This window comes from Struthio camelus, chromosome 2 (assembly GCF_040807025.1).
Source record: "Struthio camelus isolate bStrCam1 chromosome 2, bStrCam1.hap1, whole genome shotgun sequence".
Classification (NCBI taxonomy): domain Eukaryota; kingdom Metazoa; phylum Chordata; class Aves; order Struthioniformes; family Struthionidae; genus Struthio; species Struthio camelus.
In genome coordinates, this window is record NC_090943.1 from 146,830,884 (window position 1) to 146,848,602 (window position 17,719).

The 17,719-nt window shown below is 38.0% G+C and overlaps 1 protein-coding gene across 4 annotated transcripts in view; it reads right to left on the reverse strand.

Annotated features, from left to right (window-relative positions):
- The window catches only part of VPS13B (vacuolar protein sorting 13 homolog B), a 484,859-nt gene that overhangs the window by 211,574 nt on the left and 255,566 nt on the right, over positions 1–17,719 (reverse strand). For all 4 annotated transcript variants that reach the window (XM_068932943.1, XM_068932945.1, XM_068932942.1 and 1 more), the window contains exons 24-25: positions 12,501–12,721; positions 7,503–7,709 (exon numbers count right to left, since the gene is read on the reverse strand). In XM_068932943.1, coding sequence (XP_068789044.1) covers positions 7,503–7,709; positions 12,501–12,721 — 428 coding nt within the window. The remainder of the gene's footprint in view (positions 1–7,502; positions 7,710–12,500; positions 12,722–17,719) is intronic.

Genomic DNA, 17,719 nt, shown 5'->3' on the forward strand with positions numbered 1-17,719 from the left:
TGGACACTGGCAGTGTAAAACACCGGTGCAGAAAAAGAAGCATCTTCATCTCTAAAGCAAGCACCACAATCAGAAATAAAGGAACTGTGAGCTGTGACAGATCCAGCACAACACGGGACTGTTTTCACAGCAGAGCAGTTTGGATGTTGGATGCTCTGCCCAGCAATTGGTAGGATTTTGGTGCTTCTTCTATTGCAAGGCCTGCAAGTCCTAGCCATGGCCTCACTCAATGTATGCAGCTGTGTGCCGCGATTTTATATGCAGGTTACCGGTATCGTGAATCCTGTGTTAAGCTGAGGCTTACAGAGATATCCTCGGCAGCATGCAGCCACCCAGGCGGAAGGGGTTGTCTGCAAACATTCCCACCTGCTGGCCACCAGGTCCTGGCCAGACGTTGCTGGCTCCTCCTATCTCCTGGCTCAGCAGTGCACATTGAACACCCTCTCTAAATTGTTCCACCGTTCTGACATATGTAAACAGCTGGATTGGCCCTTTCTCAGTGGCAGCAGCTGTACATGTGCTCCTCTGAAGGCAGAAATCGCTCTGTGAATGTCCTGTGGGAGGTGGGAAGTGATGGGATTGCATTTCTTCTCAGCCTTCTGGCAGTGGTACGGTATCCAGAACCACTGGGCAGAGTCACAGGGAGTGAAAAAAATGATGGTCTGCAGTAGCAGAAGTCATTTTCTTTTTAAACAAGCTCTAATCCTTAGAAAATTTTTGCACTAAATAACTATGAAACTGAAGTGAGAAGAGAGACCGTGCTCTTGTTTCTCATGCAGTTTCAATTTTCATTTTGGATTTTCAGCACTCAGTGTGGTATTGTTAAACATGTTTATATATTAATTTTCTGCTCTGTTTCCAGATCTACAGAAAAATCAAGCCAGAGTCAGAAACACTGAACTATTTTCCCACAACTTCTCATGCCAAGTCCTAAAATATACAATTTAATTCTTTCACCAATTGTTGCAAATTGACCAATATACTGAGTTTATTTTCTTAGCAGGATTTATCTTTGTTCATCAGGAAGAATCAAACACACGAGGCCTTCATCCAAGGCCTGCCTAAAGCTCAGGGATGATCACAGTTTGGCCACACTACTGCTATGCCTTATCAAAATAACTTCTGCGTTCTTGCTCAATCACAGAGCTTCCCCAAGGACTAAACACTTCTACCACTGTTTGTACTTAAGTAAACAGTAACAAGTGGCCTGCTGTAGTCTGTACTACCTTTGCTCTTGCTGTTCCAAAGCAGGGGTGGTAAAAATGATTAACTGTTTCCAACCCCCCAGTACTTAAGCCCCTCACTCATGTTTCCCTGGCTGACTACCACCCAGAGTGAAATTCAGGAAGCTAGGTAGCTTTATCTGCATATGACTGCGGTGCTCACTATCAACTTGTCAGCATGAAAAGAATTACACACAGCTTAAAATATAAATCATCCACAGATCATGTAAACAAATTACTTCTTTTGCTTTTTAATACAAACAGTTCTGAGAGTTTGCTTTCTTCCTATTCATTTATAGTAAGGCTGTTGCACTTGAAAGAAGCTTTAAAAATAATCATTTGTCTGCCACAGAACAGAATAGCACATTAACTGTAACATCTCTAAAGTTAAAAAAGTGTGTACGTATTGCAGGGAGGTATTTTTGTTTGACAGACTTTCAGATTTCAAATGTAAAAATTGTAGGAACATATAAACAAAACACAAACTCTGATAAACACAACACAAACAAGATTTCTCAAATTCTTGGGAAACCTCCCTAAGTCAAACCTGTAGAAATATATACTATGGTTTCATTACTCTGTACGCCTCGTTGCTGTTAGTCTGCATTAGTGACGACTGATGCATTCCTTTTCTATAAATTATCTCCTCCATTTCTTGCATTAAAAACATTAGTGTTACAACAGTGTTAAAATAAGTTATAATTCATAAACACAAGACGGTATTTTTCAAATCAAACAAAATGGACCTAGCTTTGTTTGCGCTGACTTCATTGTGAGTAGAGCTGGGCCAGTGAAATTTGATAGGAAAAATGCTGAATTTGATATTTGAAAAACCTTGAAATTTCTAAAGATCAAACTACGAATTATGAATATGCAATATTATCATTTTAGAGAGTGCAAAGAAATTAAATATACCATATTCAAAAAGATGAAAATAAAAGTATGTTTCAATTTTTAGAAAGAGTATTTGCAGGTCCTTTGCAGATCTGTGAGTGCTACAAAAGCAGCCAAGCAAACTTCTGTTGGTACTAGCTGTCCCGGCCAGTGAGTGCCCGCTCCAGTGAGTGCCTGCTCTAAAACCGCCTCATGTGCTTTTCTTGCTCCCTCCATGGAATTCAGACAGTGTGGGAAGGGAGGGGAGTAGTTCAGTTCAAACCAGGAGCAAAACCACAGAGAGGGATAAAACAGACTTAAGGTAAAAGGTGAAACGCTGCCCCAAACGTCTCAGCTGTCTTCCCAAAGCTGCCTCTACCTTCCCTTTTGCCTCTCCCACTCATGGAAAGAATGCCTTTCCCAGTCAGCCTCCCCTTCCACGCAGTTTCACTTATTTTCAGTTGTTTAACTTTCCTGATACCCCAGGTCCTACAGCCTCAGCTGCTGTGCGGTATTAAAGAGAACTTCTGCCTCCCCCTCCCCAAACACCATCCACCTCTCCCCACGACTCTCAGACTTTCCGCGTGAGCCTGAGGGGTGCTGGAAGAACAAACACTATGACGTATGGGGCTGGCGGGCACGAGGTTCCTCTGAGCACCCACCCACCTCTTTTCCCACTTTCTGAAATTAAAATGATTTCTTCAGAAGGTACTCTGAAAAATACTCAGCCCTCAACTGTACTTTGGCAGAAGATTATACAATTTGGTTTCAAAATACTAGCTTTGATTTCACTAGAGGGGCTCCTGCAAACAGAAATAGGCTCTCTAGATAAAAAGTCTTACGTCTAAGATAGATGTCATATGCAATGATCCGTAATTAGATGAACTGTGGAGGACTCTATCTTCACACGAGACCCAGAAGAAAAACTTGGCCTTGCTGGGAAGAGTACAGCATAACAGACAGACATCTGTAGCTCATTAGGCAATTGGACGGGTGGAACTAGCTGCTGTACCTCGCAGGAGACAAACCAATCAAAAAATCTGTCTACATTTCTCGTCTACAAGGCCTGCTGACTTTCTTTGCCTACTTTTTGGGCAGCAGAGCAGCTGCACAGCATTTCCTCTCAGTATCGGTACCTCTCAGGTACATCCCTGCATCTATATGGGGAAACTGTGCATATTGAATACAGTAAGGAAGTTACTTTTACTCAAATAAAGTCTGTATAGACTGTGACTGAGGTTTCAGTAAAATGAAGGCGGTCCTAAGGGGCAGCTGGGGACAGCAGAAGAGACCAGATTCTCTCTCTGATCTTCAAATCCCACCCTCTACAATTAAAGGAGAAGTAGGATTTTGTGATCGCGCTAACTATGGCAAAGCATTTTTTTTCCTTTTGGTATGGTGATTGTAATTAAGTCAGCAAGAGGAAATGGGGAAACTAAGCGATTACTTATTCTCAGAGGACAAATAACTTTCACTGGTTAAAAAAAAGGTGGGAGACTATTTCCTAGCTAACATTTCAATACATGTATTTTAAAATTCTCAACAATTCTTACCCTAAAGGGCAGGACAGCAATCATATCACTATAATGAAAACCTAGCTTGTACTTTGACATTAGGAAATATGTTGAATGAGTCCAGAGGCAGCCACCAACCGCAGAAGAGAATGTGTTTTGGAGATACTGCCAACCATTATGTTATAAATTATTTAATTTATATCATCTCAAATAGTTTATTAGAATTGTGAGAAGAAAACAGTGCTTTTACTACATCTCACTGGTTGGCCAAGGGTGTTTTTCCTCTTGCCCTTCCCCACCTCCTAGAGTACTACAATCTCCCTTTTCAACACACAGACATCAGGACGGTGCACAGTCTCAGGAGCATTGTTCATAGCTACTTCTCACATAACTTGCAAACTGAACAAGTTCACTGTATGGCTTCAAAACGGTTGGAGATTTATCCTTTTTTTTTTATTTATGACCATCACTGAGCAAAAGATTTAAAAGAAAACGTCAGAAAAAACTGATCGCTGCATCGATTTAAAATGGTGATAGACAGCTTAGCATCATTTTCCCCACAGTTTATTAATAATCTGTCTGGAACAGTTTACTTTGTTTATATCAACAAGAACACATCAACTTGGTCTTCATCCTAAGAAATGCATCTCACCCCAACTGGTAGCTTGACAAAGATTTAGTCTTAAGAGAGAAGGGATAATTGTGGGTTTTTTTTTTCCCCTTGGCCTTCAAATATGAAAAAGCGTTAGGTCAAGATGTTCTTCGACGTTACGTTAAGTCAAATCATTTAGATGAAACTCCCACGGGTATCAGAGTTCTTTTTCTCCTTACAGTCCCACTAACTTTCTTCAAGAAATCACCAGAATGATACTAAAGGTGGGGTCCAAGAATAAACGTCTCTCAAATTCACAGAAATGACAGTGTCCACAAACAAATACAGCATTTTTGTAGCTGCCAGTCTTATAGGAATCTAAACTCTGAATTGACTTCCCGTGACAAAGATTCTCTCCATATCTTTTTTCAATCACAATACTTCAAAACCTTTCCCTTTCTTTTCTATACTGTTAATTAAAACACCCACACACCCTTAATCCTGTTCAGAATTTAATAATCTCAATAGACATAGTATGCCCACCTACTTAACCAGAAATGGAACCCGATTTTCCTAACTACTGAGCAAAGAATATTACCCTCCTACTTGAATAACTCTGTCAATCTCTTCCTGAAAACAATATCAAATCTCACCTTCTAATTCTCAGTTTCAATTGCTAACAAAGAACTTCTTGCAGTCTCATGTACCTAACCACGTTTATGTTCTCCCACCTCACTGCTGCCACTAAAGCAATGAAACCCGCCTCAGTATGCTCTTCTATTTTTGTATTTGTATCTGCCCCACGGAAGATCTTCCCCACTTGTATCTTTCCCAGCACCCAGGTCTTCCTGCCTTCCTGTTCCAGCCAAGGCAGAGCACCTTGGGCTGAGAGCATGCACTGAGAAAAAACTTCTTCACTGTGAGGGTGACAGAGCATTGGAACAGGTTGCCCAGAGAGGTGGTGGAGTCTCCTTCGCTGGAGATATTCAAAACCCGTCTGGATGTGATCCTGGGCAATATGCTCTAGGTGACCCTGCTTGAACAGGGAGGTTGGACTAGGTGATCTCCAGAGGTCCCTTCCAACCTAAACGATTCTGTGATTCTGATTCTGAGATGCTGGATGGGATTGACTCCTCGCTGTTCCAGCAAGATGAATGGTTTGTGCAAGCACTTTCTCCTGTTTGTAGCTCTTCTCTCCTTTCATATCTTAAATAGCAATATTGTCAGAGCAGGGCCAATTTTATAAAAATTTATACTATCTAGCAAAATGATACATTGCTTTGAAAGCAATTTTCAAATCTTAGTTGTAAAGTGCTGTCAATTCTAAGTCCCCTATTTGTGGAAAAAAGTTAGTATTAATGCCATGTGTTTTAATATATTAACTTTCTGTTCTCGCAAGATTGAAATGATGATAGCTTCACAGAATAAAATGCTGAACACAAATTCCAGGGTTGTCCTTTGTTGGCTAACTCACCAAACTTCATTTAGGTCTACATTGCCAAAATAATCTTGGTAACATATGGATTAAAACAATTACTGAATCAGTTTCAAATAAGGCTCTAAGTACAGCATGTACTCTCAATACTGCTGTCTATACAGAGGGTCAAAAACAAATTGTTACTTATACAGTTGGTGGTTTCTAATTTTAATAAGAAAGGAATTTGATGCCGCTAGGTGAAAAAATACTAGTTTGGGGGCCATACTGTCTTCTTACTGTTATTACTTGTCTTCAATTTTGTAACCATGGCTAGATTTTTCACAACAGAGATCACACCAGCATATAGAAATATACTAAAACTAGGCAAATGAAATAATTTAGAAATGAGTATTTTAGTGAAATGACTTAACAATTGAAACTCTGTCTCAAGCACCTCTTAATGATTCTGTGTGTGTGTGTGTGTGCGTGTGTGTGTGCACGCACGCATGATGCATACAGAAAGTAAGCAATGGCAATCACCATTTCAGTCTCTCCAAAACGTAGAATTAATTAACTAACTATGCATAGGGTTAAAGCAATCCTGGCCAAATGCTGAACTATTTAACTCCAGCCAGGGTTCCCAGCACTACGTATCTGCCTGTGTCCTGGACCTGCTCTACAACATGCCCTCAAATTACCAGGCTTGTCTGGAGAACGAAAACGAGTCTCTTCGGAGCAACCTCCCCATATTTTCATTGCTTTATGTTAAGACTCAAGCATTGCATATACAGGATATAGTATAGGTATATCCTCATCTTATGCATTTACCGCTCTCTCCTGGAGCACTAAAAAGGCCAATGAATTAATCTAATTAGGAAGGTTGACAGGAACATTAAGAAAACCACAAATATGAGGCCTATTCAGTTGCACAACCTCCTGCGGCCGCACAGTCTACTACAACAACCACCTGGTGCCACCTAGCTAATGACACACAGAGATGAAGTTCAAAATTGCTCTCATGCTGATAAAGAACCAGGCTTCTCTCAGCAGTATAGCTAAGAAGCAGAACTCCTTCCCATGCCTCAGAATAATATTTTACAGTTTTAGGCACATGTAGAGATTAAGATCAGTTACCAGTTACACAGTGCTGCAAATTACAGAAGCAGAAATACATAAACCAAGTGGCAAATCTTTCCCATATTGGAAGCGGCACACCAAAATCCTCATGTGACTTCCAAAAACATTCCTGAGATACTGGAGAGCTGGGAGAGGTGAAGGAGCAGAGCTCCAGAAGTGGTTCAGAGATGGAGCATGACGAAGGCAGGATGGAGCTGGGGGGAGTGTGCAGCTGGGTAACCCTCAGCACCGGCCTCAGGACCTCCCCAGGCCCTCTCCCACCTTGCCAATACAGACTACGTACACAACAGCTCCAGATAGCACGGGCACCCTACTGACTGGCTCCACAAGACTGACTGATCACCAGACTTACTTTCGATGACTCACAAGCCACAAGCAGCACAAGTGCCACAGGCACTTCAAAACCAACAGTTACTACTCTTATAATTCCAGACTTGAAAAATGCCTTATACTTCTGAACTTGAAAACACTAGCTATAATTTTCTTATAAGAGTTAATGGTGATTTGTTTTTAAGAGAAATGATCCAGACAAATAATAAATACAGGAGCAATACTGCAAACATTTTCTTTTTCTCCTTCCTCTCTTACCCCAAACTGAATAATGAAATACCCTCCCGTAGATGATCATGAACAAAGCTACTTTGTATAGGGACACTACTACTCTTTCTTAATCCTTTTGATTCTTACTTGACTACACACATCTTGTAGGTTAGCATTCACATAACACATTTTTTAGGCAAACCTACCTCTGTAGTGGTCCCAATGTCGGCAGACGGGCTGTATGTGCTGGTATCTGGTAGAGCAGTACCAATACTACTTTTAACAGGAGAGCTAGGAGGAACAGGTCCCGCCATGGGTTCAGTATAGGCAGAAGATTGATAAAGAATTCCCTTCTTCTGAATTTTATTCCAAACTTTACTTGCGATCTCTGCCAGTTCATACAGAAGCTGCACCTAAAACAAATGTTTGGGGTTTTTTTATTCCATTATTTCCATAATAAGGTGAAAGAAAATCATCAAAATCAAAGCCCTCTGCTGAGACTCAAGCAGAACTGAAAGTCTCACAACTTATAACGTTCTGATAAGTAACTATATTGCAATTAAATTAATTAACAAGATACACTATAGTGATTTTGATCAGCAATCCGTGTTTCTCTAAACATATAGTATGTAGTTCCTAAAAACACAGCCAATAACCTGGTCTTGCAAAACTTTTACTAACACATTTTAGTAGTAAAAAAAAAAAACTAATTTCTGGTATATTTCATATGTATAGATACTACCCTTTTTATTGAAATTCTATAAAAATGAAAATATATAAAAACAACCGCCATAAAATATTAAGAATGCAAAAATTACTCATTTTTAATAGTAATAAAATAGTGATCCCATGCAGCATATGTAACTGATCTATGCAGTAGAAAGAATATCCACTATCAAACTCAATAGTCTCCTGGGATATGTCATTCCAATATTCAGAAAACATACTGTTTAACTTGCACATTGTTTGACTCAATTCTAAGATATTTACATAAGCTTTTGTAAATAAGCATTAATCATGGAATTTGTATGACAACATATTGCCATATACTGTATAAAACAAGCTCAGGGAAAACTGCAAACAATATATAAGCAGATCCACAGCTGGATACCATACCCAACTTGCCATTATAAAAAATGGGAATTCTCATATTTATAAGAACTTTAAGCCTCAGGACACATCTACTCTCTGAAGCTGGCTTCTTATGTGGGCAGAACAGATGCAGAAAAACACTGTTGTCAATCTACATTTGATATAAAACAGTACTTGATTTTGTGCATGAGAGTGTGTGATGAAGTCTCAGAGAACAAGCTACAGTCCTTTCTTAAGAGGTGAAGTGCTGGAATTTTATAAAAACCTTCTTAATTCATCTTGGATTTTCTTTTGAAGTTTCAAGGCTTACACTAAGCAGGTCATATACTCTTTTGACAGAATTTTTTCTTAAACAAGATGAACGTCTCAGTATTTTTTTTGTCTTCACGCATGGACTATCTACAAACATTACTGCTCGCTGTTTCACTTACGCTTTAAAAGGGTTTGTGTCTGTAGTACTCCGATATGCAGTGGTAGCCTTAAAATTATTAATTAGAAACTTCCAGGTTTTCCTGACTTTCTTCCATGTAACTCAGGAAGAACAACTGACAATAATGTCCGTCTGATTGATTGAGTAGTATAACATTAATTGGTGCTGACACTTCACTGGCAAAACAATCTCTAGAAAATTAATAGGATACAGGCATATCTCCAAATCATATATGCTTGCAACCTCCTCAAAATATTTATTGGTCAAGAGACTAAAGGGTAATTTAAGCTATGCTAGTCCTAAGGAAGCAGGGCTTCCAAAATTTAATTATGCCATTGTTCATATAGGCTCAAAGTAACTTGACTGAAGAAATGATACACTTTTGGTGTTTACATGCATGCTCCTACACAAGCTAAAGAGGTTTGTCACCAGATAATCCCATGCTCAAGAATTTAGACCTAAATGAGATAGCAACAGTCATAGCCATTAAAGTCAATAATTATTTATCTTTTCAGTTTTTTTTTTTAATTGCTGAAGCTAGAATCTTTGCAGCCGCTCTGAAACAGTTGCTACTTTAGACAGCAATATCCGCCTCTCTGAAGACCGTCAGTCAACTAGCATTAACCTAATAGTCTATCCTTCTCTGAAATTAGAGACAAAACAACAAGGAGAAAGTTCACTAAGAAAAGTCATACACTTAACTACAGGGAGATGATTTTCATAGAGATATGTTAAAAGAACATAACAAAAGAGATATGTTAAAAGAAAACAACAAAAAAAACAGCAAAACCTCCTAAAAACAAAAGCAAGACACATGTTTAGGTTAAACTTCAAAATCTTCAAATAGAAGCTGAAGCTGTATCTCTGATTTTTCTTTAATACATTCCATTGCATTTCAATGGTTATTACTCATAAAAATGGAAGGAGTTTTTATTTACCACGCTGGTTATGTTTTTTCAGGTGAGTAGTACTCGTGTTCTGAAAATCCATTCCTAACTATATCAGAAGGTCTCTTTTTTAGAAGCATTTTTTGAGTAGGACAGTAAATATATGATTATTATTTTTAGTACCCTCTATTCAAAAGCAAAAAATACATAACAAAATATGAACAACACTGCCAGCATTTGTTACGAAAATTTTCCCTCTCTCAGCACTGCTTCCACTCCCTCCTCGGCAAAACCACACATAACTCACTAAGACCTCGCTGCCCACTTGGCAAAACCTGTACTTTACAATAAAAAAGTAAAATTAATATACTACAGTGTTTTGTATTTAAAAAATAACACGTTACCACAAAATTGAAAATAATACAACAAAAGGTGAAATCCTGACAATTTCGCATGCTGAAAGTATCTATTGACTTTAGAGGGGTCAGACATGAACATGGTTTTGTATTAAATCATAATAGTTATATAGTGGAATACTTCACCTTTGCTACCATTTAACAAATTCACTAAGTATCACCTAATTTAAAGCTGTCATCTATAGACAAAATATAGTCTGTCATTCCAAAGAATCAAATTTCATAGTTACTCTATTGTGAATTTATAAATATCAGATGCTGTTTATGTAATTGTATTTTCCATCTTCTGTTCTTGAACATCTGGTTAAAAAAAATATAGAAGGCTCATTGTTTTTCCTTTTGCTTGAGTGAAGAAGGGAGAAAGGACAACTCCAGAAGCTTGCTCACTCGAATAATTTGTCTTTATCTGTTTGGTCATTGTAATACTTCAATAAGTGAATAACATCACAGTATATAGGAGCATCCTTTAAGAGAAAAAAAATTTGGTCTGGTATTCCACTGTACAAATTAATTGTAACATTTGAATATAATCAGCATTTTGATGCACATGGAGCTTACAATCTGAATTTTTTAGTGCAAATATTTTCTTACAATTTGCAAAACAAACTATGTGATCACATTTTGTTTGGAAAGCTCCAAAAAAGTGTTTTAGGTACCATTTTTCTTTTTAATTCTGCGAATCAAATTCAGATAAGGTTTCCATATAAAAATAAGTCTATTTTGCTTATAAATTAATACTATTAATGTAGCACACTTATTAACTATGATTAATATTTTTGAACATTAAAAAGATCCGAGTTGATCAAACCAGCTGCTGGAATTTCACTGAAAGTGTACCAATCAAATGTAACAAACCATTTTCCTATATGAATATCTAATCCAAGAGTAGCTGCAATATGCAATATGAACTCTGTACACTTCTAAGAAAATCAATATAGAATAAGGCAGCGCTCCATAGGCTGTGAAATTTTAACACATGAATCTACTGAAAATTATGGAAATACCACAAGGTTGCAAAGTGAAACTTTCAGAAAGAAGTCTTGAAACATAAAAAGTAAAACTGTCAGCAAAATCGTAATTCTGCCGTTTCCTACTTAAACATTTATAACACTGCAACAACCTTCTGCATGTTCAAGCACCCCAGTCATACAGATTTACAAGTCTAAGGACACCTTGTTGAGGCTGCTCAATTTTAAATTTTAATTTGCCATGGCCAGTGTGTAATCTCACACTACCCAAATCTCTTACTACAGAGTTGGAGTGCATTTGCTATAGAAGACAACAGCATATAGAAAAATGAATCAAAATTAACTTGGATGGAGGGCAGTGAATAGGCAGGAGACACACACTGAGGATAAAATAAATTCACAGTTTAAAACACTTGCTGCATTCATAGAATGTGGAATGAGGTAAGGGAAAAATAGTATACAACTGAGAAATGTATTATAATGAGTATACACAAGGGACAACATTGAAATTACAGCAGCCACCTTAGCTTTAGCATTCCTAGACTTAGGCCATAGGTCCACAAATCTTTATAAACATGATGCATTGTTTATGAGATTAAAAATATAATATTTTGTGTTCTTCTCCTTTCTTTCTATTCAATGAAGAAATAAATAGTCCATTTCGTCCGTGACGTTCTCTGAAAAAACTTACATACGGCTAATGCTTTGGTGCAGACAGCATATGAATGCCGTGCCTTATTCACATCTAAGCAGATCTCTAATCCCTGAGAACAATAGTGTTATTTCCAACATCATTGTTGCTTATATGTTGCAATCGTCAAGAAAGTATTTAAGTTACAGTAAACATTACTCAAAATTTAAAAAAGAAAACCTACTATGCTGGACGAAAGCAAACCTGATCCAACTCAGAAAAACACAGGGTACAGACTTAGAAAATCTAGCAACCTTTTTGCCTTTTAATAAACATATACGATATGATAACTTCTATTTATACACATCCGTTTTTCTTCTTACTAAATTACCATTATATGCCTGAAAAACATTTTACGTTTAAAGAGATGTTAGTTCTGTGAGAATATGATAAAAATTGCATTAAACTACTTCGATATATGAATCCACAGTGACAGCAGAACAGTACTATAGCATTTAACAGTACATCTGCAATTCATTTCATTCCATCAGCCAAAAGATGCACTTATACTGTAGCTATTACATTTTGAGAAGAGTTTAAATTACAAAACTTGAGAGAGCTTCAAAGCAAATCTTAATCTAAGCACCTTGATCTTGATGGCCCAGTTAAAAAAAATTAAGATGTTTAATAGAAGAGAACCTCTTCAACAAAATGCAGAACAATTGTACTTAAATCAAGTTATTTTTAATTTCCTTTCATAAATCAATTAAATGTACCAACCTGGGGGTTTGAGCATTTTATTTCAAGGGACTCAAGGTCGACATGGAGGCAGACGACAAATGAGTGTCTGGCTTCTGGCCCTGAAGCAAGCAGTTTCTGTGAAGTAACAGCTAAAGTAGAAGTACAGCCCATTGGTTCCACTAAATTTAGTGTCATCTGTTGTCCAAGAAGAGTGTATATACTAAAATGATGCAGACTAATTGTCCAAGGAAAGGCATCACCTAATCATTAAAAAGAGGGAAAACAGTTAAATTTCATACTAAATACTAGGTCATAATTTTTTCAGAACTCAGTAAAGCCCTTATTCTAAACCCATTTAGAGTCCACAAATGCCTTCAACAGCCATTAAATTAGTCCCAAACTCTGAAAAATATCCTTCAACTATCAATTCCATTCCACACCTGGAAATCTAAAAAATAGCAATAATTTTTTTCAATTTCTTAAAAATTGAAATCCTTTGGGAACTCTAACTTCACACTGTGAAAAAATGTGTCCAACATACCATTAAAAGAGCATATTTTTTGCTGTATTTCATTTTCAAAAACACTGATTTCAAAATACGCTTGGTAAACATTTTTTACTGTTTTAGATCCATTCGACCAAGAAACGGGAACTACTATCTTTCCTCAAACTGAGGAGTATCCTGTCCTGAAACACTCCCCACTTATATCAGCATACGGGTGGCAGAGGCAGTTCCTTACAATAGACACACTACAGTTTATACAATTTTTCAGGTTTTGATACTAAAAGGGAGAATTATCTGTCTTCTGAAAAAAGGTAAGTGAGACCTTGGCCAATCTGTCCAGCTCTGATTAGATTAATCCTGTAGGAGCTGGAAAAAAAGAAGCAATAGACGAACCTTTTTATGTAATTGCTGCTACCTTCACACTTTGGCAATACATTTGGGGTGAGAAACTAGAGGGTGACAGAAACCGTGGTGACAACTGCCAATTCACCTTCGACAGCGAGGAAATCCAGGAGATCAGCCCAGGGCTATATGACTACAGCGAGGCCATTGGTGGCTTATGTTGACAATCTAATACAGAAAGAAATAGGGAAAACAACAGCCCCTCTGAGGGCGGGGAGAGAAAGCAGAGCCGATGACGTTTGACACAGTGGAGAAGGCCGAGCCCGAGGTGGAAGTGCTACATGCAGAGGCCAGGACCTGGCACATCAATCAGAATGGGTGTCCTGTTCACCTGGGTCCATGGCGTCAGTCTACACTGAACTGGAGGAGCAGTGGCCTTGACTGGTACACGTGTGGGGTGTGTGTGTGCGTGTGTGTGCGTGCGCATGTGTGCTGTGGAATAGGAATCTTAGCATAGAAATCAATATCCAGCCACTACAGCCGTTCCGCTTAGTAAATACATTTTCTACCATGTCAGTGAGTGGCGTGCCTCTCTTCTTGCCACTGCCTCCCCTTTGTTTCCCTGTAACAGAACGGTGATGTATTTTGTAAAAACAAATTACTATAAACCTATGCTGAGCACTTCCATTTCCTATACTTAGAAGAAAGGCTACCCAGGAGTAGCGCCTGGAGGCCTGCCCTGAATCATTATCAGGGATAACCAGTGAGGCAATTGGCAGCGTCTAACAAAATGGCAGCCACTTCAGCTCAAGCAGTTTTCTTTAGGTTTTCAATAGATGGGGAAAAAATGGAAAAGCTGCCAAAGCAGGACGAGCTAGACAGAATTATTTCAGTAAGTCTTTAAAAAGATAACAGAAACTGCTCCTAGGGAGAGAAAAACTTAAACAGCCCTATCAGCCAGAGCTGAAAGGAACCAGCTGTATAACTGAGAAAGCAAACCACATACATTGAAGAATCCCACATTCGGTTACTGTGTCCCAAAGAGGCAATTTGGGTCTATAAGAGATCGTGAACCAAAACCCAAAGAATGCTCAACAGAAGTGAGGAAAATGAGGCACTGAAAGATATTTGGGCAATTCTCATTTCACACAAAACCTACGAATAACTTTTTAATGCTGCTTAGAAGTACAGGAGCATAACAATTATTTAAGAAATTTTTCCTCCAAAGAAAGTCTCCATTATTCTGTTCATCAGATTTTCTGCTGAGGAAGTTGGGCCCTTTTGTCCCTGTCGGATGAAGGGGAGTCTGTGCCCAGCGTGCGAGCTTTGAAGCCACGGAAGAGTGGCCTGGAACCTGCCCCATTTCAGAGGAAGATAAAAGTGGCTGGATGGAGTCTCGGATCCAAACTCCGCAGGCTGGTGAGCATCCACAAACCCCAGCCAGGGCCGAAGTGTTCTTCATCTTCATACAGAGTACGCTCCTTTGGGAGAACATGGAAGAGAGAGGTTCTCTCTCCTATACCAAAACTCAAAGACTATTTGGTATGAGGTTTTATTTTTCACAACTTCAGGGCTGGAGTCTTGGTGGTAGGAAGAGTCACATGGTGAAACCCCAGAAGCACGGGAACCAGTCTTGAGTAATGGGAGGGGAGATGGCAGATAAATGCCCGCGTACACTGGGATGGGCCCTAGTAGTCTTAAAGAGCAATAAGGAGCTTGAACTAGTGTATTTAAACAACATACAGAGAGTCTCAGTGTGTATTTGCTGCCTGGTGTAGCACACTGTCAACAGCGTGTCCTGTTAAGAAATCATACCGCTGACAGCGCAAATTAACTGTGATTAGCTGTTCAAAAGAAACTTTACAAAACTTTCGAAATTAAAATAAAGCTGGATCCATATGTCTTTTTACCATATTATTTTAGTACGAGTTTTATTGTTTCTTCCACAGGTGGCGCCAGCAATAAGTGTATACGGTCAGGAGTATGTATCAGGAAAGTTTGTGTGTCTCTTCTGAAGACAGAACTGAACAATTCTGTAGTTCATTTTGAAGCTATTACAAACTGACAAACTCAGCTCAGTCAAAGTAACTTGAAAATATTTTGGAAATGTTTCAGATTAGATATTTAAAAGTAGTTAGCAAACTGTATTTTTTCCAAGTTCAGTCAGCCAAGAAATACAAAGTATTAATTGTAATAGATGGAAAAAATTCAAATGCGAAGTCAGCTCTAATGACATGTTTCTAATTACTACACATGATCTTTGCTTTTCTCTGTGATCACAACAGTAAATTAACATCGGTTATATTTCAGGGATTAGAAAGAGTCTCCAGAGAGAATACTGAACCGTTAGCTATGCTCTGCTGTATATATTACCTACCTTAAAAGTAAAACAGACCCAAGTTTATCAAAGTATAGAAACCACAGGGTGCTGAACAGCATAGTAAATACATCACAAAGTTACAACTATAAAATCCCCCTTATTGTCATCATCTACCTCTCTTTCAGCTCCATGCACACTATGGGATCATTCGGACATTATGCGGGAACTGTACACCTTATAAATACTTGTTGTGTGGTTGCAATTCTTATCGCTTTACATTAAAAAAAATTACTTGCCTGCATTCATTTGCAGATTGGTTTTATGAAACTACTTAATTCAAAGTGTCTAAACGTCAAAAGCAACACTGTTTAAAGCATATTTACTTCAAACCCTATTTATTAGTAGGTAGGAAGGAAAAAAACCAGCACCACGCTTGGCAGACATTTTCTCTGCGTGTCTAACGTTCCCATCCACGAATACTATTGCTTTGTTATTTAATTTCTGAGCTTTTTTAAAGCTGAAATATAAGTAAAACTAACATTGCCTTCAACAGAACCAGAACTCATCCACATCTTTTATAGGCAAGAATATAAAAGATACCCATGAAGCAAGGTTACTGATTGTGGCTAATTATTGACTGACAGCTTTCATAAATCCTTATTTTTAATTCCTCCTCATTACTGACTTTCAAAGCTTGAAAATCTGATATTTCAACTGTTTTTATGACTTCCTAAATTTATAAATGGCAATTTCAGATCTTTGGCAGTTGACTGGCTGAATCACCAGACAATTCTCAAAGAATAGGCATCTATCATGTATCCGATATTTGCTATAGTTTGGCAAGATTTCTTTTCTATAGAGAATTTGAGTTACTTTTGCTATATGTATAATTAAAAGTTTTTGCTATGTACAAGCACTTTCTCTGGTAGTTACCTGATGCACTGTAACATACTGATGATTTTCTTGCTTTCTCTTTCTTAGTGAGAGGTAATGCTCATTTTAAGCCCTCCCTATTTACGAGACAAGAATAATTAATGTTATACGTTTGCTCTCACTTATATGACACCTCTCTATTTTAAAAACCATACTGCACAAGTGGCAGTCATACAAACGTTGTACAAAATGTTGGCAGTTGTACAAACTATGAATTTTGTTTGTTTAAAATTAGTAATGGCAGGAGAGAGACCATGAAAGCTTTATCACACAAATGATCTGGGATCTATTCCCAGGTCTGCTAAATGTATCCTAGCATCTTGCTTACTTAGTCTTCATTGCCCTTTCTGCACCTACACTGCAGGGTCTTTACATGGAATTTCCAATTCCCTCACATTCTCATGTGTTACGCAATATTTAAAAGAAAAAGATATTGTAATAATTGCTTATTAGGTCAACGTTGTACTTCTTCCCAGTCATGCGACAGGGGAGTCATTACATGGCTGCATATCCTAGGTGCATCCAACGTAAAGTACTGAGAGCTTTGACCAAGTCCAGAGCTTGCTATGGCAGATGAGATTTAGTTCCACAGACTTCAGATGTAAGCACAGACACAGGATGCTTTGCGAGCTTGAGTGCAGCTATTAGGGAGCTCACCGAACTGAGCTCAATATTAACAAGTTGTTTTTAGCAGACTCCTCCCTGCTATTCAGATGTCACTAAAACGAGAGAACTAATTTTATAAAGTCATTACCCATAAATGTATGTTAAGCTAAATATAATAATTACCATGTTTCACAGAAGGTGACATTGAATAAATACTGAAATAGCAGAGTTTTTGAATGTCAAAGTTTCCTATCAAAGACTTGCCAATTGCCTTAATTTTCATTTTATCAGTTACACAATTTTTTTTTATATTGAAGTACAGCCTTTTTTTTTAATCTAACAAAAGATAGCAACTTTAAGAATGACTAATATATCAATGCTCTGCTTTAACCATGAACTAAATCACTGCCTTTTTTTGCAGTGATTTTTGCAGACCTATCATACTGTAATAGTTTATGGCCAATATATTTCACTACAATGAATCCAGTATTAGAGGCCCTAATTTTCTATTTCCTCGGAAGTCACTTGACAAATTGTTAATTTTAAACCTGT